Source organism: Temnothorax nylanderi, unplaced genomic scaffold (genome assembly GCF_030848795.1).
Source record: "Temnothorax nylanderi isolate EJ_2023f unplaced genomic scaffold, tnyl_v1.0 TNYL_tig0015_pilon, whole genome shotgun sequence".
Lineage (NCBI taxonomy): Eukaryota > Metazoa > Arthropoda > Insecta > Hymenoptera > Formicidae > Temnothorax > Temnothorax nylanderi.
The window spans coordinates 113302-137973 of NW_027249077.1; the positions used below are offsets into that span (position 1 = coordinate 113302).

The following is a 24672-nucleotide window of genomic DNA, read 5'->3' on the forward strand; positions in this document are numbered from 1 at the left end:
CACAATAACGTTTTTTACAATATTAAAATAAATATTTTTTTAATAAGAAAAAAAGGATCTATCCCATTAATTTAAACGTTTTTTAAATATTTTTTTTTCATTACTAAAAATGTTTTTAAAAACGTTTAAAAAATATTTTTTTGCTACTTGGGAAGATGGGGTGATGTGGTCAGCATTCCGCCTAGCTGATTTAGGGGAGACCGGGGCTAAAACGTCAGTTTTTTTTCGGTGCCGATTTTTAACAACAAAATAAATAATTTTAGTTAAATGTGGTATACCACTGTAAAGAGTGAACCTTTAGTTACAAAATTTATATAGGAAATTTTTATCTACGTCGCTTTGTTTAACCGGTATAGAGCAAAAACGACAACGGTGGAAAAATTGAAATCTCAAAAATGCCGGGGTTTAAGCGTCACCCCCCCCCCCCCCGGGGCTAATCAGTCACACTGCATTTTCAATATATATACGTACATCTAATCCGGAAAAATGATAGGATACATTTTAATAATTGTTTTTTAAGAAAAAAATATAAAAATTTATTTAAAATTTTTATGCGAAACATTATTAAAAAATAATTGTTTTACCTATTCCATAAAACAATTTAGACACGTGAATACAGAGGTTAACCAAATCGTAAACTCCCCAACGGCACGTCATATTGTCAACGCGGGCAACCACGAGGAACACGCGTGACGGCGTTCCGGTGCCATAGGATCAGCGCGGACCCTCGAGCAACCTAACCAAGCCGCGTTTCTCGCGGGGGAGCGATAAATAGCGACAGGGGGGTTAGAAAAGCTCGCGGTGGAGCGCGACCATTTTACCGACTCGACGGCGTCCTCGCGCCGATTCCTCGACGCGCCGACGACGACGAAGACGACGACGGCCACGACCACCACGACGACGACGATGACGACGACGACGACGACGATGACCACCACCGACACCACCATCACTACAACGGCGGCGACAATGACGCCGAGACGATGCGGCGAACGCTGGACGATGCGGTCGCACGCGCGACTGTCACTGACACAACGACCAACAACGACGATCTACCGCGCGCGCGGCATGTCAACTCTCAGAGCCGTGCCGTGCCTCGCCGTACCTCGCCGACGTGCCGTGAGCGCGAGCGATCTCAAAAACAACGGTCCGCCATCTTTTCGGTCGGCCAAAACACCCGTTTTGCGACGATACGTGCGTACCATTTCCCTCCTATACAAACTGACGCACGTGCAAGGGAAGACAGAATCACGCTCGAGGGAAACCTAACCTGAAATCGCCGTGAGCTGAAGTCGTGCGCCCGGCGCGCCACAGTGACTGACCAGCCCCGGGTGCTTACTGACTGATTAGCCCCAAACACAAGTTTTAGGTTTGATCGCCCACGAAATATTAGACATCAACGATAATGAAAAAACTACACTGGATTCGTGTTCAGCATGCATTACTCTTTATAATCACGTACCTCGAGATTTGGAGAGCAAATATTATTGCAGATATTACAAAATTTCCACGCGCAGAAAATTTCACTTTCACCTTCCGAAAACACGTTTGCCTTCGTAAAAATCATAACACGGCAGGTAACCTGCCGAAACTCCGTTAGTCACATGGGTACCATAAGCAGCGTTTACAATGTTAATAGCGAGTTCGCACAATATACAGGTTCCGAGATATTTGATTTGACGCTTCAACCCCGTTGACGTTTTAGCCCCGGTCTCCCCTACTCTCCGAAAAAGATCTTGTTACTCATTGCACAAGAGGCTGAGGGAGCTTCAGAGGTATTCTACAGGCAGACCAAGTTAGGAAAAATGGGCAGTACTTATAACGAACATTTCTAGAGGGCGGAATTAGGAATAGCCCAAGGAAGAAGCATATATAACCGATTAAAGCATCATAATAATGGTTAGCAACGAATATCTCTAATTTAGGAATAAAATTAGACACAATATGTTTTCATGACAGAAATTCATTTTTGTTACATATTTTTTTTGCTGTACTAATAAGTACAATAAGGAAGACACCTCTTGCGAAATTTCGAAACCTCGTTTAAGCTATGAACTGCTACGTTACTTTTTATATCACAGTTCTGACTTCTGACTGAAATAAAACAAAAGATCGTCCAAAGCACCGTTGTTCAATAGCTTCCACTGCTCACTGACAGAATTAATGCAACACATAACAGTCTCAATAGTAGGGTGCGAAATTAGGAACAATTAAGAACGTACAATATTAGGCATAGTTCTCTTAATATATAAAGATGTCAGAATCAAATCGGGGCTACACCGATGCATTATTTGCATGAATGTTCTCTTTACTATGTTGAATAATCTCAAAAAGTTTGAGATCTTTTATTTCACATTATTGAATTCGAATTTAATAATGTCAAAAGTAGCACTGATTTGGGATTTCATACAAGATTAGGTATATTCTGATTTAAAAATAGGGTATGCAAGGTATACATCTTTAATATGTACAATCTATATATTGTTTAATCATTTACGATTAATAGTAACTCAATATTGAGTGTCTCACAGTGTTCTCATTATAATTAATCTTATCACAACACAGCCTAACATAATAACTGATAATTTTATATATACAAATTTTATGTAAATGAAAAGAAAAACACACACACATATATATATAATTTTCTAATATTTTAGCAATTCTACGTTTACATTTCATATTATATAGAGAGATTAGGGTTTCTCTCCTGCTTTTAATTTACATTCATCGATTAGATTTATTTCATAGACTTAATTTGGCCAGCATCAAACTTTTGTAATAATTCTAACACACGATCGTACAAAAGAGTTTTCGCGTCGATTGCCCACAGGTAATCTACGTGATTGAAAAGTTTAAATGGAACTTCCTCAGTTAGAAGAACATTTGGTAAGCGTTTGCCAAGTTCCAACACATTCTGAAAATTAAAAACCCAATAATGAAAGAACGATATTAATAACGAGATGATTTAAATATATGAAGAGTAGAAAATAGATCCGATTGATATAAATCAACTGTTTTTCCTTTTGCATTACACTTTGCATTACATTCAAACAGATTCTTTCATATTGTTAACATATTACATAATCACCATTTCATTATGTTTGCTTTTGCTTTTATTTGTGAATAAAAGTTAGACAGTGAAAAACTTAACGGAGAACTGTTACCTCTTTTGTAACAATCATATCATTTGCTGAGTAAAATAAAATCATTGGAGCAGTAATCTTTTTGAGATCATAACTTGGGGGTATTTTCTGTTTGTATCGCTTATAGTTTTCAGCTATTCCATAATCATAGTTTCGAAAGTCCTCTGCAACAATTGATATTAATCGTACATTTATAAATACGTTCAAAACTTAAAAGTATATTTGGAAAAAAATTAATGCACGTGCATACAATTATAAATTAATTTGTAGAAAATTATCAACCGGAATATTGTTTTATAAAAGGGAATAATACTGTTTTATGAAAGGGGAAATACTCACTTATACGTATATATTGGTAAAAATGCTCTAATGTTTGTACAGAAGTACCGGCTGGAAAATAGGATAATAAATCCGGCAGGGTTGTCTATAACAGAAAAAAATTATATAAATGAAAGCGACTAATTAGAAGAATTAAGAGCCCTGGCGGAAAAAATTCTCCAACTTTTTATGCAACAACTGCGCCAAACTACAACTAATTACGAAAAAAAATACGTGGAAACTATAAGTAAAGTAAAGATATTACATGGAAAGAAGAAGTTTTAATGCTAAACAATGCTAAAATTACAACTAATCACAAGAAAATGCGCGATTTCGAAAACTTTCTTAATTGTTTGTAGATGAGCGTAAAAAATTCTCAAACATTTTTAACAACTCCGCCAAACTACAACTAACTACGACAAAAAATCCGCGAAAACTACAACTAAATTAGAGATGCAATTAACTTAAGGAGGTTCGATCGTTACTTGTGAGTCAAAAATGCGATTGAAATAAATGTCATTACAGCGATCCCGAATTATATGCAATATTAGTATAATGAATTGTGGATGCTACTTCCCATAGAGCACAAAATGTTTTTAAAATATTTTTTAAATATTTTTTAGGAAGATAAAAATAATTCACAAAAATATTTTTTGAATGTTTCTATGTCCGCCAGATCATGTCAGAAAAATATTTTCAAAAATATTTTTATAAGATTGCAAATAAATATATTTAATAATATTTGTAAAATCTTTTAGAAATATTACTTCAAAAAATAAAATATGTTTAACCCAATAAGTAATAATTGTGTTTCATGTTTGAAAGATTTTTTTAATATCTGTAAAGTATAGGTACATCTTTTTTTTTAATATATTTGAAAAATATACATATCTATCTTGTGAATGTCATGATTTTGCTTCGCCAGAGACCTGCTTATATTAGCCCTCAACTGAAATTTACTTACGAGTTAGTCTTACCATTATGCGCCGCCTAGCAGCGTCGTTCCAAACTAGCACGGAAAGATGCGCTATCATGCATCTTTTAATTAAGAATATTTCATAATATTTCAAAAATATTTGAAAAAAGATTTTAGAACCAATAATAGATTTAAAATATTTTTAAATATTTTGGAACAAGATTATAAAACAATAAATATGTTGATTTAAATTAATATTTCAAAAATATATTTCAAATATTTAAGAAAATATTTCCTGGGTGATAAAGAAGAACATTTTTATAAATATTTTTAAAAGATTCTCAAAATATTCTTAAAAATGTTATCACAAAAGGTTTTTTAACTTTTTTAAAATATTCCTAAAACCATTTTAAAATATTTCTTGCAATATTTTTATAGAAATATTCAAAAATATTTTTTGAAAACATTTTGTGCTGTATGGGTAGACACTATATACCCATACAGCACAAAATATTTTTAAAATATTTTTTAGGAAGATTAAAATAATTCACAAAAATATTTTTAGAACGTTTCTATGTCCGCCAGATCATGTCAGAAAAATATTTTTTTAAATATTTTTAAAAAATTGCGAATAAATATATTCAATAATATTTGTAAAATTTTTTAGAAATATTGCTTCAAAAAATAAAATTAAGAGACACGGTAGTGTCTCGCGCCAATAGTCCTGTCGCCAGGTCGATTGAGCATTTTTTTCGAGGTTGATGGCTTTTGTTAATGTTTTTTTATGTTTTTTGGGTCGTAGAACAAGAATCTGTAAATAGTTTTTTCGTAAGTCGATGCAATAAAAAGTTATTAACAATTTATTTGTTTAAATTACCCTAGCGATCAAACTATACATCCTATAAAAAAATGAACTGGAGAAAATTTGTTTCTCTTTTCACGACAAACAAAATGGCGTTTAAATTTTTCCAAAATCTTCATTATTGACGGAAATATGTCAATTTTTAGGTAATTACTGCCTACGCGTCGCGGCGTGCGCGCTCGCGCTCAATTGTACCACATGAGTTTTGCTCCTTTAATTTTAATTTAATTTATTTTTTTTGCTCCTTTTATTTTTTAAGTCCGAATTGGTTAAAGTTTATTTATTTTTATTATTTGGGATAACACTAAATTCAAAACTGAATTCGATAATGAATAAAAAAATAAAAAAAATAATAAAATATAAAAAATAAAAAATAATAAAAAAATAAATTAAATTAAAATTAAAGGAGCAAAACTCGTGTGGTACAATTGAGCGCGAGCGCGCACGCCTAGGGTACGCCGCGACGCGTAGGCAGTAATTACCTAAAAATTGAAATATTTCCGTCAATAATCAAGATTTTGGAAAAATTCAAACGCCATTTTGTTCGTCGTGAAAAGAGGAACAAATTTTATCCAGTTTATTTTTTTATAGGATGTATAGTTTGATCGCTAGGGCAATTTAAACAAATAAATTGTTAATAACTTTTTATTGCATCGACTTACGAAAAAACTATTTACAGATTCTTGTTCTGCGACCCAAAAAAACATTAACAAAAGCCATCAACCTCGAAAAAAATGCTCAATCGACCTGGCGACAGGACTACAAGTACGCGCGGAGCGAGACGCACCATGGCTCTTTTACGCGAACGCACGAGTTGCGAGTACCCGAGATTTTGAGATCTTAATAACGAGTGAACGGATCAAGTTCTAAGTAGGCTTGATCGATAGCTTGGGTCGATTTACAAATAAGAGTGTTTTTATTTTTCCGCTACATGCCCTACGAGCGGAGATATTACGATGCAAAGTCTGAAATGGTAAATTTTGCAATTAAGAAACGTCGTCGTCGTCGTCGTACGGTTGCTTTTTTCCTCGATAGATGGCATTTGAGAACATGTCGAGCGTCCCCCCGGGTCCCCTCCATGACAGTGTTGCTACACTGAAAAGAGACAGCATATACGCGTACGTGCGCGCTTGTCGCTCAGTGCGTTTGCGCGGACAGCACCCTGTGAGTCTGTCATATAACCTAGAAATACGTATCGCGTTCGCGCGTAACACCGTGGTCTCTCATCGTTAAATATTACTAATACTACGTTTACGCAAGCGTTACTTCTGTAGTAACTTACGATATATCACTCGTTTACGCGGAGTAAATTATCGCAAGTTACTACAAAATCCCGTTTACGCGAAGGAAAATCCCGTTTACGCGAAGGAATTATCGTAAGTTACTACAAAAGTAACGCTCGCGTAAACGTAGTATAAGTACGATCGTTTAATTTCGAATTTCGGTCGCGTCGCGCAAGGATCGAAGTGCCACGAAATTAGGATGTGGGTGTCACAAGAGGCAAAATATCAGCGGGTCGGAGATATGTAGTGATAGTCGTGACCGTTTACTATGTTTACGGGAGCGTTATTTCTGTAGTAACTTACAATAGTTGCTTTCCATTTACACTCAAGTGATCTGAGTCACTCAGATATGTATTTTATACTCAGGTAAGATATGTCATTTTGTATTTACCTGCTTATTTTGGTGACAAAGCTATCGCATAATAATACAGATCCATAGCCTCACTTTTGATGTGAGTTTATTAAATTCATTAAAGCACATAGTCTCGATTGTGGATAAAAACTCAGTTGAATCTCACTTGCCAGCATGCAAAAAAAACGTGCATTTAATTGAGTAGTTATGACGTCACAAGTGAGAATTATCTGAGTTTTGATGTAAATGGAAAGCAACTATTAATTCACTCATTTAGAGCCAAAGCACATAACATGACGTAGCGATATACGATGGTCGTAGTCCTCGACCTGACAAATCAGGATACGCCAAAGCTTGTGCGTTACTTACATCCACGACTACGACTGTCATGTGTGCTTTTTTTGCTTTCTCATAGAAGAAGCTTTGTTTTCATAAACTTCGTATATGGACTTTTGATCGTATATAAAGCTAGGTCTAATCAACCAAATTTTAAAGAATTATATATAAAATAGGGGTAGAAAAGACCAAAGAAAAAATTGTTTTTTTAGTTTTTGATGCCAATGTGTTCAGAATGTTCTAAAACGTCGAAAAATTGTAATTTTAAAAAATGTCCGTATGTGTGTGTGTATGTGTGTGTGTGTGTGCCAAATTTACCGAAATTTCTATAACTCAAGAACTGATTAACCAAATCTTAAAGACGTTCTCCGGAAAATCGATTTTCTCTAGATTTTTTTGAAACTGTGAATATACGTTAATTTAGGTGTGCTTTATGCGATGGTATAAATTTCAATACCTCTTGCGGTATTAAGGTGGTTCATGCATTTAAGTCATATGTACTTAACCCGGAAAATGTGATATGAAATGAAAGGTTAACGTTCCTCGAGTGTGTCTGTAAAATTTCAGATTTTTTAACCGATTGGTTCCGGAGATATATGTCCGTAAACTTTGCCAATTTAACGCGGTGGGGGGACCCCTTATCCGAAAAACGAGACTAAAGCGCTTATGCTGCAAAAATTGCAATACTTCAAAAATAGATGAACGAACCAAAAACTGACGAAACGATGCAATAAACATTTTGCAAGATACTGACGAAAGCCCGAGTTCATTGACCGAACCATATAATAATAAAACGTAATTTTCGATTGACTAAATCGACAACACGGAACTGATGGCTGGGCTCGAGCGGCACTAGCGGCAGCTTGGCAACGTCGCACGTGTCAGCTGATGAGTATAGCGCACGGAGAAATAGATTCTATCAATTTTTCGTTTCGTCTCGAAACGTCCCTTACGTCGAGGCTGCTCGCTCCAGCTCATATTTCACACTTGTATCGCTTGTACGTACAGGTTATGTAGATCGCGACGACGAAGACTGCTGACTCAGCTGACCGCAACGTTGCCGCGCTGCTGTTGTACATATATTCACAGGGCTCACAACTCTAGTAAAAGATGTGACTTTCGTCTCAATATTTTATTACGTAGAGGTCGTATAGCATTAAAGATGTCATAAATAATAAATCTAATTATATGCTAATTTTTACGGACAAAAATCACACTTATTTATCACTAATAAGAATAGTTGCCTATTTGACTTGCAAGTACTGCATGAACCACCTTAAAGGCTATAATACACAAAATGCATAGCGTAGCATAAGCATAGCACAAGACCGCTGGACCAATGAGCATCCAGCATAATGTCGCCATATTAATTTACGTAAGATGCTCATTGGTCCAGCGGTCTTATGCTATGCTTATGCGACGTTATGCATTTTGTGTGTGACGGCCTTAAAAATCGAGATACTGAGTTTCAAAGTTTCAACTTTTAACATGTAATTCCTATTCCGAGCTATTGTAAAAGAGACATTATAATGAATTGTGAAAAAAGTTTTCTCTAAATGTTTTTGAAAAATTAGTATATGATGCTCCATAAAAATAGAAATAATATGCAATTAAGTGTCAATACCCTTGCGGTACTCGTTTTCGAGAAATACTTGTGTAAAGTACGCGATTTGATAAATTTTTCGCTCGGTTCAGAGTGACAGAAGAGGAGAGGCGTCAGTTACTTGGCAACGCCGCATGAGTTCTCACGCGTGAAGTTAACTTCTTATTTTTTAGATGTTATTATATGTAATATTTTGTATATAAATATCTTTTTAAGCACGAATACAAGTTGAGGACGACTGGAGCCGGAGAACGACCTTAAAGAATTATATATGAAATAGGGGTAGAAAAAACTGAAGAATATAATAGAATTAATAAAAATTGCTAACAATAAAGGGGTTACCGATTTCTATCTAAAAAAATCTACATGATTACTCTAATTTCCGCAAATTTTGAGATATCGACCTTAATTTTTTTTATGGATAGAGTATCATTAAAAGTGAAGGAGTTACCGATTTTTGCCTAAAAAGTGTACAAGTTATACATGTAATCTTACATATAAAGTATCATTAAAGGAAGGTTGTTTTGAATTTGGTGAAGATTGGTGAAAGGGTTTCTGCCTAAAAAATATATAGGGTAGACCGAGACGAATCGGATTACTAATTAGCACGACAAAACAGCTCGTTTGAAACAAAGCATTGACGAAAACTGTCTTGAAACTTATATTGATCCGATTCGCCTCGGTCTACCCTAAGTTATTTGAAGGATAGAGTATCATTAAAGGAAGATTGTTATTGAATTTGGCGAGGATCGGTGAAGGGATTACCGATTTCTGCTTAAAAAGTGATAAGATATACATGTAATTTTATATAGAGTATCATTAAAGGAAGGTTGTTTTGAATTTTGCGAGGAACGGTGAAAGGGTTACCAATTTCTGCTTAAAAACATGTAAGTTATTTGATGGATAGAATATCATTTAAGGAAAGTATTGAATTTGGTGAGGATCGGTAAGAAGTTACCGATTTTTGCTTAAAAAGTTACATGTATAAGTTATACATGTAATTTTATATAGAGCATCATTAAAAGAAGGTTGGTATTGAATTTGGCGATAATCGGTAAAAAGGTTCTTTCTTTATAAAATTTTGAATTTTTTGAGACATGTTCGTGGTTGCTCTAACTTCCGCCAATTTTGAGATATCGGACTATTTATAATTCTATTATATTCTTTAGTCTTTTCTACTCCTATTTTATATATAATTCTTTAAGATTTGGCTGATTAGATCCAGCTTTATACGAGATTAAAGGTCCATATGCAAAGTCCATTTATGGACCATGTAGCCTGAACTCCCAAAGTCAACATCGATTTGACATTACGTCAATTGTAAAACCCCACTTGTGCTACTAAGCTGACCCTTTTTTAATTCATAAAAAGGTTAAATTTAAAATTTAAAAAAGTGTGCAAATTAGAAACTTGCACATTGCTTCCTCATCATTACAGATCGCTACCATTGCTCCTATTTTATTTTGCTCATAAAACTTCCTCTATGAGGAAGCCAAACTAATAAATACTAATAATTATGCATCAAATAAAATACACAATACTCATAGAGGAGCTTTGTGAGCAAAATATTTCATTTGTTGTAGATAAGTATACTAAGACATAGAAATCATTAATTATGCGTAGAAACTTGTTACGCATAATTTCTACGTTTTTCTACGTATAATTACAACTTATAAAGATGACATATTTCATGGGCAGTGGAGCAGCAGCAGCAGATCGTACTGATTGGCTACAAAATAGTAGAAGTTCTCGAGTTTCTAGAAATTCTCTGTCTTGTAGCCAATCGTTACGATCAGCTGCTGCTGCTCCACTGCCCATGAAATGTCATCAAAAAAATTACCTTTTTCAAAAAAGGTAAAAAAGGCGCCAAGTACACGCAATGTATTTTGTAAATCAAAAAATCCAACCTAAGTGGTAGTAGCTTTATTTCTCCTTAACAAAATTGTATCACAAAATTGCGTTACCTAACTCAACTTAAGTGATATGTATAAATCCAAAAATCCAACTTAAGTGGTAGTAGCTTTACTTCTCCTTAACAACCCACATAGCATGCATATCAAAAAGACGTCCAGAAGATATCCCGAAGATATATTTAGGAGATAGGATATCTTCGGGATATCTTCTGGACGTCTTTTTGATATGTATGCTATGTGGGAAAATTATTATATCACAATATTGCGTTATTTAACTCAACCCAAGTGATATGTGTTTCAAAAAAATATATGAAATTTTTAAATTGCGCCAATTACAAAGAGAATATATAGGGGAGACCGGGGCTAAGCCGACACTATTTTTTCAAAGGCAATTTTTAATATTTAATTAAAATTTTTAGGCAAATTCAATGGTACATATTTAAAGAGTGTTTCTTCAGGTACAAAATTGATTCAGGAAGTTTTGCTGTACGTCGCTTTGTTTTGCCGCCAGGAAAGGAAAAGTGACGCGAAGACAAATTTTCGAATTGAAAAATGCCGGGGCAAACTCGACACCCCGCCGGGGCAAACTCAACACTTTGTCTGATCGACACAATTTGATCTGGAACTTATTTTTTACTGTCTGAAAATGAAAATACATTGTTTATTGTGTATTTAAAAAGTACAAAAATTCGGAATAAAGTAGCTAGAACAATCATTTAAAATAATGAAAACAAAAATTGTTGAACTTTCAATTATCTTCATCTAAACTCATGTCTGAAAAACAATTAATGCAGGTAAACTCGCGATCGGACGTGCGCATACATTTGTCATGAGCCATACGGCTGCATGACAAGCATCGTTTGTTACTGGAAGCCGACGAAACGGCGTGGTGTTGACTTTGCCCCGGACGTCGTTTTTCACTTTTGTCACTTCAAAAACATGAAAATTTTGAAAATATGCAAAAACGATTATCGGATTCATATAGAGCATCAAATTTCCCATCAAAATCACTTACCGGTAGATTCGCAAGAGTAAAGCTCGATGAAAGAGTAGACATTTTCGAGAGATCAGAAAAATTACTTTTCACTATCAAAAACGCTTATGTCGCGTTAAAAATTACACTATAACTCAGAATGTTACCAAATTCCGTTGATAATACTGGCACATAAAGACGCATTTACAGTAGGAAAGGCAAGTTTCTACGATAGATTTAAATTGGCAAAAAGCCTAGTGTCAAGTTTGCCCCGTTGTCGGCTTAGCCCCGGTCTCCCCTATATATATATATTGCTTTAAAAAATAAATGTTGTGCAACTACTTTTAAAAAATAAAACCCAAGTGGTACATATCTTTGTGCTCCCATTCAAGGGTCTTTCTATTTCAATCCAAGTAGTAGCTTTAATTCTTCTTAACAAAATTATAATATTACAGAGAATTATTTTAATCACAAAGAATTAAAAAGGTAACAGTAAAAAATAAAAATATTTAATTAAAATGAAATTAATAAATTTTTCTTGTAAAAAAACTTGGCGCTGCTTTTTTACTCCCGTCGCATTCTTCCCTAAATTATGTTTATTGTATTTTTATTCAATCAAAAGTTTAGTACTAATGTTTAGTACTAATGTTTAAATTTTAATGTTTAAATTTCGAAATTTAGCAGCACCAAGTTTTTTTACAAGAAAAATTTATTTATTTTATTTTAATTAAATAGTTTTATTTCCTATTGTTACCTCTTAAATTCTTTGTGATTAAAATGATTTTTTGTAATATTATAATTTTTTGTTAAGGAGAATTAAGAAGCTATTACCACTTAAGTTGGAATAGGAAGACCCTCAGAAAGAAAATTGTCGCTCATATTTTCCGTTTGTTTATAATTAATACTTAAAACATCACGATGTCGGAATTTTATTATAAACATTGTATTACGTTTGTCTTTTATATGTTATGTATGATGAAACTTACAGTGTTAAGTTGTGCTGGATCAGGACCGGCGATTAAGAATAATACAGTGACGCAAATAATTTGAGTCATCGCATTATCATTACACAACGTTCTTGCTACCGTAACAGTCGCTAAAGATTGTGGGAAAACATCATATGTTTCACGCTCTCGTAGAATTTCCTGGAACGTATAAAACAAGCAATACAAGTATTAGCTCGTAATAGCTAAGAATATTTTTAGCGCATTAAATAATAAAAATTATGAAATTATTTAATCTTGTATTTTAAACGCTATTGCTTGCAATAAAAAATCACAGATTTTGGCAGTTACCTTTATTGTTGGAAGTATGGTAATTAATTCATTAAGTGCGGGTGATACTTTCATCCAAAAAGAACCTGGAGCTAGACAAATAGCCATTTTTATTTTCATATTGTATTCCGGTCTTGATGACAGAAAAGTGAATAGCGCAGTACCCCCCATTGAATAACCGATATAGTATAAATCTTTTTGCTTTGTATAATTGAGAATGTAATCGAACATGGCCGGCAGATCTTTTGTTCCAATCTCGTGAAAGCTAAAAAATAAGAATTATGATGATATATTTAACAAAACATATTTTCTCGCTCCCCCCCCCCCCCCCCCCGTTTGACAAATGCACGCAATCAATTTACAGTGAGAAAAAGATTAAAAAATAAAAGATTTACAATCGGGCTAATAAAGAGAATACTGTGCAAACTTTAACGTTTACAAACGTGTTATAAATTTTCTTCTTTCATTTAATCATGTATGCTCTACACGTCTTCATTGCATATTCTTTTAGAAATTTTTAACTTTATATTCATATCACTTGGTAAGTATACCTACACTCTATTCAGTACAAGTAACAATTACTTTATCATTTTGCTTCATAAATATCTCATTTTTCAGGTAGGTCTTACACTTTCGGTTTAAAATAGATTTTTAAACTTGAGATCTGATGTTCCCCCAAAATAATTTTTAAATTTTAATATTAACGTTTTACCTATACTGCCAGAATTTGGGATCGTATGTCGTCATATTTACGTGTGATCTGCAGTAACTATTTCCTCTTACATTTCCAATCCATACGTCATATCCTTGATCTGTCAATAAAAATGCTGCAACATAAGATAATAATAAGCTAATTGACTATTATATTTCACAACTTTCAAAACTTCAATATTTGATTGAGCTTCAGATTCTATTTAATTCCACTTTAAATTGAAAAATAACTATAACGTCCCATTATTTCTTTGTAATCCTCTTTGAAATCTAACTCATGAAAAATCTCCTCTTTATTTTCAGTAGCTTGAAAGTTTATATTAGAATAATATTAAATATTATTACCTGGACATTTTTGTATATAAAAAGAAAGATTTGACTAAAATTTATAAAAGGACATATTTACAAAAACATCAATGCATTAATAATTTTCAAGTTATAAGATTTGAAGGTGGAATATCTTCGGTTCTTCACAAAAATGCTATATGGTGAAATTTTACACGATGTTTTGAATTGATTCGCACGTTACATTAACAACTACATGTTATCAGTAAATATACGTACCAAGATCTTTACCAGGACCGTACATTACCCAGGAATCAGATGAAGCAAAAAGACCGTGTTGTATGAATACAATTTCCTTCTTTTTCTTGCTATCCAACAATGGACTACCAGGTATCCTGTGTATTTTCAAATTGTAACCATCCTCCGTTGTCACGTTATGCTCCTCAGCGGGATAATCATATTGTTCTACCAGACCAATCTATGTAAAAGAATAGCATAATATGTAACATCCACGAAATATCGTTTCATCTCTATTTCGATTTCGATTTATTCTAAATTAAGTAAAAAAATATTTATACAACATTTAGAGACTTTTGGCTTAACAATTTAAGACGCGGTGAAATTGTATAGTTTAATCTATATTCTATATTAAATTGAATATATAATCTATATTAAATTGTGAAAACAATTAATTTTCACTCACAAAATCCAATACTTTTCCACTGTCCATTCTTTCGGCTCGATCTATTTTTCTTACTCTCACTAAACCAGGGTCCTTAGGAAAGAGAAAATTTAGAAATTCGTTTTGAAGAAACAATGGTATGCCCTGCGATTTTTCTTCTGAGATCGTCGTAATAATTAAAAAAGCAAGCAACATGGATTTCATACCTGATGTCATCATATCAACTGCAAGGTAGATTGTAATAAAATTCTTAACTGTCGGCAATGTTACTTGAAATACTTTTCGTGACGCAACTGCAATGAGAAACAAACACGCTGCGATAAGTACTGAGTCGACAATAATTTAAAGACGTTATTTTAACAGTTTTAATTTTTTTTTGTAGAAATGATAAAGGTAGTTAATTATATTAAAAATTTCTACAAACATGGATTTGTGAAGAAAATAATTGAAATGCATATGCACAAGCACATTTAAATTTTTATAAATTTTCCAATAGAAACTATTAATGTCAAATTTTATATAAATATAATTCAAAGTGGAGTCAGGTATGAAATAAATAAAATATGGAAAATTTAATGTATAATGTTATAATATATAATATACATATATATACAAAGTACACTAGCGAAAATGGAAACTAGAATAGAGAGAAGAATAGATGAGATGAATAAACTTCCAAAAAACCATCCTTGTCGTATTAAGAGAAATTTTTCATATCCGAGATATTTTATACCAATATATTCTCAGAAATCTTTAAAATATAAAATTTCCCATAAATATTTGTCTTTCGATGAGCTTATATTAACACTCTTTTGTATTTTATCTCTAAATATATTTTTTAAAGTAACGTCTGTTACAAAAAATTTCAAGTAAGTTGTCCTTTCAATAAAATTTTTACAAATCTAGACACGTTTTATATAAGAATAATAACAGATTCATAAATAATCTTCATAAATATTTCGGACTTCTAAAATTATATATGTTAAGTAAATCCTTTGAAAAGAAAAGTTAATTCTACCGTTCTCTCGCTTAAGGGGGGAGACTCGTGTAACACGCTAAAAAGTAAGGTAACTTTTTGAATTTTTTTTTGAAGAATCAATGCGACGGATCTTTTTCAAACTTTTAGGGTATTTTATTATACATTTTAAGAGATAAAAAAATTTTTTTTGTTAAAAAATAATGATTGTGTTAGGAACTATGGAGGATACGAAGCCGCGGTCTCGTCGCCGGAGTTGTAAATCGGCGGGCGTTATAGCGCCTGTTGTACTCGTCTGAAACAAAAATAAAAAAAAATTTCTTATTCTCTATAAAATTACATCGTCGATAAACCTAAAAAAGAAGGTAAAAGTGCAAAATTAAGGAAACGGCGGGACTTAAAAAAAACGAAAATTTTTTTTTAAAATTGCAACTTTTCTTTTAAGTCCCGCCGTTTCCTTAATTTTGCACTTTTACCTTCTTTTTTAGGTTCATCGACGATGTAATTTTATAGAGAATAAGAAATTTTTTTTTATTTTTGTTTCAGACGAGTACAACAGGCGCTATAACGCCCGCCGATTTACAACTCCGGCGACGAGACCGCGGCCTCGTAACCTCCATAGTTCCTAACACAACCAATATTTTTTAACAAAAAAATTTTTTTTTATCTCTTGAAATGTATAATAAAATACCCTAACAGTTTGAAAAAGATCCGTCGCATTAATTCTTCAAAAAAAAATTCCAAAAGTTATCTTACTTTTTAGCGTGTTACACGAGTCTCCCCCCTTAATATAAAATTCTTTAATAAAAAGTTGGTACAAATTCTATATGTTTTTGTAATAATGTCTATGTTCGCTATTTACAAACATGTTAATATCAAAATATTCTTTCTATGTATGATACATCGAAATATATATTACATACTTGTTAAGAAAATTGAAGAAGATTATAAAAGGAAACGTCTTTTGTCGTGTATGACAAAGAATCCTTAAGTATTACGACAGCAATTTGCATGCTTATCGTAGCCCACGTATATATTCCACGAAGACACAGTATGCGCCTAGTATACGAGATAATATAAAACTACAAAGAATCACCAGTTGCGTTCTTTAAAATATATATACTCAGTACGTGTGCAGTGACGAAACTTGAGATTTTCACCCTTCCGTAGTTTCTTTTAGTTTCTTTTAGTCTTTCCACTATTTCAAATAGTAAAAAATAATACATATATTCATGTAAATTTTGAAAAGCTTTTTAAAAGCCCTTTTTCTGCACTCCCTATTTTCTCAATAAAGTTGAACAAACTTTTAAGGTTGCCGAAACTTTTTAATGGAATAATAAAAACAATAGTAAAAAATATTACGTGTTGCAAAATTAGGTTTTTTTAATTAAAAATTTGTATACAAATTTCTTGTTCTGCTCACAAGTTTATTCTTTGAATATATATATATTAAGTACTGTAATTTCTAGCTCCGTTACTGTATTAACTAACAATTACGAAATCATATAATGACCTTGGTTGTCAAGGTTGTTTATATTCTATAGTCTATAATCATTGACTTTTATCCTCTAAAAGAGAATAACACTTCCACATTAATAATCAACATTTAGAATAATAATAGCGACGCAAGTAACCATAACAATATTGGAATTTGAACTCATTATTGTCTGACTGAGACTGATTGATTATTTTGTTATGATGAACTATGCATAATGAACCGACCGGTATGTATGAAATGGTATATGCGTGAGCATCCAAAGAAATAAAAAATTTTAAAGTAAGTTAGTTTTAAGATAGTTTATGATAGATTCTGTGTTACATTATTCAATTAAAGATTCAAATTTTTTGAAAATTTTACAAGTTTTATTTTTTAATTTCATATTCAATTTCATATTCATTATCTCGTGATGAATATTTAAGAAACAATTGAACCGGATGTCGCCCGTACGTATAGTTAGTTTTAATTTCCTTTATATTCTTATATCTAAGCTTTTAAAATTGCTGCATTTTTTAAGTTCTTAACTGTCTACATTTAAAAATCTTAAAAAATTATTTAATTCACACTTTTATTTTAGAAATATTACACATGTATAATCAAATAAAAATGATAAATTATCAATGCAATACCACAGAGACACAAAGATCTCTGTAAGCACAAACGTATGCGCTTGTTGATGTCTGTAATATCGCGCAAATGTATAAACCTGAACATTATATATATGATTGTATGTACAAAGTATTTAAATATATATATTATATGCAATTTAATGATTATATATAATATATAATATTATATTTTATATATATATATATATATATATATATATATATACCTATATAATTTTTTTTATATTATATCATACATATATAATACACACACACATGTATAGTTTTTATATTGTATGAGTGTTTTAACTTCGCATTGCACTAGTCAAAAATACAAATCATCTTTGAGAACACCATTGTGTAACATTCAATTGTTATTTCGCATCTTGTCGGAATACTAGATGAATTAGGTGGACGTCAACCAAGCAGTTCAAAGTCTTCATCAGATGTGTCGTATTGACGTTCAATGTGCTCAAAGTCCACAACTGCACAAAGAATTATATTTGTATGATAATTGTTTGTATATATATATATATATATATATATATATATATATATATATCATCCATTTCTCTATTATAACAGAATTCATCTGTTCGGTCCTTTTCTATTCGATTCCATTTTACACCAAAATATGCGAGAATAAAATATAAAATATCTCAAATTAGTGATTTTTTACTTTATCTTAATACTTTTATATGCAGAAGTAAATTGTATTATATAAAGAGAAATCAGTTTTATTTTAAAATATATCAATAACATTCTTTTGTCATAAAAGACATATTATGTAATATTTCTCCCTTAAAAATATACTTTTATTTCAAATATTTTTAAATAAGAAACAACTGAAATATATTATTTATTAAATAATACATTAAAATCCTCTATTCTAATATACATTTTGTAATAAAACCTTTTTTTATTTATATATTTTTACTTTTTTAAAAGTTATGAGTTGCTATTTGTGATAACTTAGATACTTACAACTGGAAGCTGCTATCGCTTCCGAAACAGCATCTTCTGCTGGTGACCAATGTGCCAAACGCTCTGTGCATAGCTCAAATAATGGCTGCTTTTCTGGCAAAATTAATTCCTCTTGCATTGATTTACATAGAGACTTAAATTCCTTTTCTGTGGCACAAAAGAAGCACTGAAATATATATCATAGATTAGTTATCAATATATTAATAATATGTAATCTTAACAGTATCATATGTAATTTAATATACATATGTGTATTTATAAAATGTAACAAAAAAACAATAATTATATTTCAAATATTTAATAACTATTATTTTTAAGTTCTAATTCTATTGTATTTTATATATTAAATGTTAGACATTATATTGTACCAATTCTCTCCCTATCATCTTGTCTCTCCCTCTCCCTCTCCCTCCCTCTCTTTCTCCCTCTCTTTCTCCCTCTCTTTCTCCCTCTCCCTCTTCCTTTCCCTCCTCCTCCCCCTCCCCTCCCGCACCCCTGCCCCTCCCCTCCCCCCTTGTGCCCCTCCCCACCCCTCCCCCCTTCCCTCCCCCTCTCCCTCTCCCTCTTCCTCTCCCTCTCCCTCTCCCTCTCCCTCTCCCTCTCCCTCTCCTCTCCCTCTCCTCTCCCTCTCCTTCTCCCTCCCCCTTCCTCCCCCTCCCTCTCCCTCTCCTTCTCCTCCCCCTCCCCTCCCTCCCTTCCCCCTCCCCTCCCCCTCCTTCTCCCCCTCCTTCTCCCCCTCCCTCCCCCTCCCCCTCCCCCTCCCCCTCCCTCCTCCCCCTCCCCCTCCCCCTCCCCCTCCCCCTCCCTCTCCCTCTCCCTCTCCCTCTCCCTCTCCCTCTCCCTCTCCCTCTCCCTCTCCCTCTCCCTCTCCCTCTCCCTCTCCCTCTCCCTCTCCCTCTCCCTCTCCCTCTCCCTCTCCCTCTCCCTCTCCCTCTCCCTCTCCCTCTCCCTCTCCCTCTCCTCTCCCTCTCTCTCTCTCTCTCTCTCTCTCTCTCTCTCTCTCTCTCTCTCTCTCTCTCTCTCTCTCTCTCTCTCTCTCTCTCTCATAGAGCAACTCTTAAATTTTTTATCTCTTGCTGACTTTTATAATAAAAGCCAAATCATATACTAACAAGCGCCACAGAAGGATCCATGTCCGTAACAGGAATACGACTAGCTGATTTGCAGTGATATGTACTATCCATTTCAATTTCTTCTTCGCTCATCTTATCTTCAATGCTACCTGACCTCTGGGTGGTATGAGGATCTAAATAGATCACCTCATCTCCTAAAAAATATTCATTTTATGCATTTCTTTGGAGCAACTTTACATCTTCCTTTCTTTGTAAAATATGGCAATAAAAGTTACAAACCTACACAGCCTATAAAATATAAAGCAAGATTTGGTTTTCCTCCAATCACTCCGAGAGATTGTGAGATCTTAAATGATGTCTGAAAAAAATTTGTATACAAATCCACAATCTGTATTTTAAACTATTATATTGTAAATATGTATATATTTTAGTATATATGTCAACATATAATCAATATTTTGATGTACATGGTGTTTCTTAAAGCCTGCCCACTACATTCCCATACAGCACAAAATGTTTTCAAAAAATATTTTTGAATATTTCTATAAAAATATTGCAAGAAATATTTTAAAATGGTTTTAGGAATATTTTAAAAAAGTTAAAAAACCTTTTGTGATAACATTTTTAAGAATATTTTGAGAATCTTTTAAAAATATTTATAAAAATGTTCTTCTTTATCACCCAGGAAATATTTTCTTAAATATTTGAAATATATTTTTGAAATATTAATTTAAATCAACATATTTATTGTTTTATAATCTTGTTCCAAAATATTTAAAAATATTTTAAATCTATTATTGGTTCTAAAATCTTTTTTCAAATATTTTTGAAATATTATGAAATATTCTTAATTAAAAGATGCATGATAGCGCATCTTTCCGTGCTAGTTTGGAACGACGCTGCTAGGCGGCGCATAATGGTAAGACTAACTCGTAAGTAAAGTTCAGTTGAGGGCTAATATAAGCAGGTCTCTGGCGAAGCAAAATCATGACATTCACAAGATAGATATGTATATTTTTCAAATATATAAAAAAAAAAGATGTACCTATACTTTACAGATATTAAAAAAATCTTTCAAACATGAAACACAATTATTACTTATTGGGTTAAACATATTTTATTTTTTGAAGTAATATTTCTAAAAGATTTTACAAATATTATTAAATATATTTATTTGCAATCTTATAAAAATATTTTTGAAAATATTTTTCTGACATGATCTGGCGGACATAGAAACATTCAAAAAATATTTTTGTGAATTATTTTAATCTTCCTAAAAAATATTTAAAAAATATTTTAAAAACATTTTGTGCTCTATGGGTTAGCATTATTCCTTATAACAAATTGAGTCAAAAAGTCGTGAGCCATTTTCCTCTATAATACTTAATAAAGCTGTAACTATTGAGTAAAGTCAGTCTATTCAGTGTCGCCCTTTAGCTGGGCGTAGTATGCGCTCACGTATATTGCCAGGCACGTGACTCACTGACGTACGGCCAGCTAAAGGGCAACACTGAGTGGACTGACTTTACTCAATAATTACAGCTTTATTAAACATTATAGAGAAAAATGAGTCCGGACTTTTCAACTCAATTTTTGATAAGAAATAACATTATGTAGTTAGTGGACGTTCTTTAAGAAACATCCTGTATATAGTAACATATTTTTATACAACTACCTGAATCATTGAGATGTTTTTAAATTTTATATATGTTTAATATTTACATACACGGAAATAATATATACATATTACATGTATATATATTTCGTGTATGTAAAAATTGTTACCTTGAGTCCATTAATGTATACAGGATTAATTTCGCTAAGTCCAAGGCGTAGCGGGATTAATAATAACAAAGGCTTCCATTGGCTAGGTGCTCTTAGAGGAATTTCTCCATCTGCCTCTGCTGTCACACCACCTTCTACTCTACATTGCCTTACTGTATAAAATTAAATTGATTCAAATAATATGTAACATTTCATTATCATGATTGGTTAATTATAACATATTTAATTATCAGTTTTCCTCTACATAATAATAGTCAACAAACTTTTGTATTTAGCTTTTTTCTATTTGTAATTTTGAAAACAATTGAGAATATGCAGGGTGCGGAAAAACTAAAAGTACAAACTTCTAGAAATGGTAGAGAGCACTGTGGATGGTAAGAAGGATCCCTACCTAGAGCCTAAGCAAAAAGGAAGCATTTCCGACTACCACTTTATGAGCAAAAAACGTTTATTCCAGTCTCTTCTACCATCTCTAGCAGTTTGTACCTTTAGTTTTTCCGCATCCTGTATATACGTAATAGAATCAATGTTTTACATTGTAATCAATATGTAATGCATTGATATGTGTTTGATTCTTATTTATAATTAGTCTTATAATTAGTTGATTAAAGGTTTTTATTTTTAATTTCAATTTTAACATTTTTTTTAAATTATAAACAATTGTAATTATTACTTATTATTTTTAATTAACTTTAATATACTAACTATATACTTACAAATATCATTAACTATTAATGTATTGTCTAGTGCAACATGTATAGTAAGAGAGCTCCATTCATCATACACAACTAATTTTCTAAAAGAAGAAAAATTAGCTTTATTAAAAAGTAGATTTATTAAAATAGTTCATTAAACTGCATAAAATGTTCTCTCAAAATTTATTTCAACAATTTTTATTGAATATGTTATTGAGACGACTTCTCAAATCGTACATAGTGTACAGAATAATAGACTTGTTTTAAATTAAAATTTTATTGAAATTTCTTCAATAATATACATACTTTAATACTTGTGCAATAGTATTAGGACCAAACCATTGTCCAACTTCCTTTCCTTCGGATGCACCCATCAATGCAATTTGATGAATGGAGAAAGCAGCTGCCCTCTTGTCCTCAAAGCGCCTTAAAATTTTCAGGTATGTCTTATTTTTTGTTTCTGGCATCCACTGCCAATCTTTACCTGCATCATAAGTAAAAGGTTACATAATGATCTAGAAGTGATTTTATTTCCGTAACTAACAGAACTGGGAAGTTTTTTATGTGCAAAAATAAATCATAAAAATAAAGAATAAGATTTTCTTGCCAAGATCTTCTTGAGGGAGAAGAAACTTAAAAAATTATAAGATTAATGTTCATTTCTTCTTGAATGTTTGAATAATCAGTAATGGTCTTACAACATATAATTGTTGAACTTGTTTCGATAGTGACAAAGGAAGAAAGGAAATTTTGATTGTAATAAATTAAATTATTATCTATATAATTAAAGTATGCATGATTACCTAAGTGTAATGTAATTAAGGCTTGAGCCAGAACCATTTGCCCACATCTCAACATACAACCCCAACCCTTGTCAGACGTGAATGTTGAATTACAGCCACCAATGGGAATAAAGCCCTTACGATAGGTGAACCATAGTTTGGATCGAATATCCCTGCGTATTGCATCGAGCTCTAAAATTTAACACCTTACAATCTACTTCGTCAAAAATATCCGCATTTGGACCATTTTTTAGACCTTTTATAGCATTGTATTTTCTGCCAAGAATCCAGATTGGCTCGTCCGTTTGCGGTATATCTTCCGCTTCATCGGGAACATTTGGAGTAAACAGAGTATCCATTATTACTGTTTTCACAGTTAACACCTAGAAAACAAAGAAATGTAATGCTACAATGTAGGATTCAATTTAAAAAATATGATGATGTATATGACACATGCGCATAAATTTAAAAAAGTGATTTAATTATTGTTCTTGCATGAATTTATTTACAAATAACCGATACAATGGACAATATGTTAAACTGGCATTTAACTTATTGTTAGTTAAATTAGCATTTTAAGGTTAATTATTCATTGTTATTGGAGTACTTTGCAGATTTATACGCGAAGAAATGCTCCACATCGCTTGCAATTTTTATTACAACAAAATGCAATAATTAATCTAACAATTGGTTGATGATTAATCCTATTCGTGTCTATTAACAATAAGTGAAAAAGAATAGCTTCTCATACAGTTGCTTTGTAACGTGAAGGAAGGGTAGGAAGGTTAGGAATCAGACAATCCTGTTTGTATATACACCTTCAACACACCCAGTAACATTGGTCATCGCATTCGCGTCGTCCTTATGCGCGAGATTAGACGCGCCATTCAAAGTCAACAAAAGATATCGCGGATGACAACAAAACACGAATGTTTTTATGTTCAATTGTTCAATAGACAGACGAAAGTCGAATTCGATGATGGCGCTTCTTCGACATTTTTATGCTAAAGGCTCAGTCACAATGAGAAAAATAAGAAATAAGGCCGGTATTCATAGTCGGTTTTTATATTTAAGACCGTCTTAAGTACAATCTTAAGATGTCATTAACCAATCACAGAGCCGTATTAGCATCTTAAGATATCACTTAAGACGGTCTTGAAATAAGATCCGACTATGAATACCGGCCTAAGATAAAGGAATAAGGAATAAGGCATGTTGCATCTCACTTTAATGTACATGTACTAAAGTGAGATGCGACATTCCCTTATTCCTTATTCCTTTATCTTATTCCTTATTTTTCTCATTGTGACTGAGCCCTAAGACTCCATAGACGCGGCAACGCCGTGCGGCAGAGTGCGTTGACCAATCAACAAATTTTGATTTTGCCGCAGATTAATGACTACGTTTACATGACTCCGTTTACACGGCACCGTTAATCGGGTTTTATAACATCGGTAGTTCTTAGGCCGGTCAATCACAGCTATTCCATTCTTCTGAAGAATGATTACGATTGGTCTTCCTGACAACTACCGATGTTATAAAACCCGATTAACGGTGCCGTGTAAACGGAGTCACTGACTAAGTTTACACGGCGCCGTTAATCGGGTTTAATAACAT

General features: G+C 32.7%; 1 protein-coding gene across 2 annotated transcripts; it reads right to left on the reverse strand.

The window, feature by feature from the left end:
• Window positions 1-2633: 2633 nt before the first annotated feature.
• Window positions 2634-24038, reverse strand: Atg4a (Autophagy-related 4a). 2 transcript variants are annotated; one of them, XM_071698133.1, is made up of 17 exons: window positions 23885-24038; window positions 23312-23438; window positions 23077-23247; window positions 22580-22757; window positions 22295-22374; window positions 21579-21730; window positions 20073-20151; window positions 19833-19987; window positions 18721-18886; window positions 14676-14947; window positions 14252-14450; window positions 13689-13803; window positions 12998-13241; window positions 12689-12847; window positions 3486-3570; window positions 3168-3310; window positions 2634-2917 (listed from the first exon to the last, which is right to left on the reverse strand). In XM_071698133.1, the coding sequence occupies exons 2-17, from the start codon at window positions 23412-23414 to the stop codon at window positions 2741-2743; spliced, it is 2478 nt and encodes an 825-aa protein (XP_071554234.1). In that variant the 5' UTR covers window positions 23415-23438; window positions 23885-24038; the 3' UTR covers window positions 2634-2740. The 2 variants fall into 2 exon arrangements, with proteins under 2 accessions (XP_071554234.1, XP_071554233.1); XM_071698132.1 differs by having other exon boundaries at window positions 23874-24034.
• Between the last annotated feature and the right edge of the window lie 634 nt (window positions 24039-24672).

Excerpts from the sequence above, each read along its gene's own strand:
- Atg4a (XM_071698132.1), bottom strand. The coding sequence starts at position 23,894 with ATGTTACTGGGTGTGTTGAAG. Across the intron at positions 22,375-22,579 it reads ACTATTGCACAAGTATTAAA|AAAATTAGTTGTGTATGATG; the intron begins GTATGTATATTA and ends TTCTTCTTTTAG. Across the intron at positions 14,948-18,720 it reads AGCGATAGCAGCTTCCAGTT|TTGCGTCACGAAAAGTATTT; the intron begins GTAAGTATCTAA and ends TTCTCATTGCAG.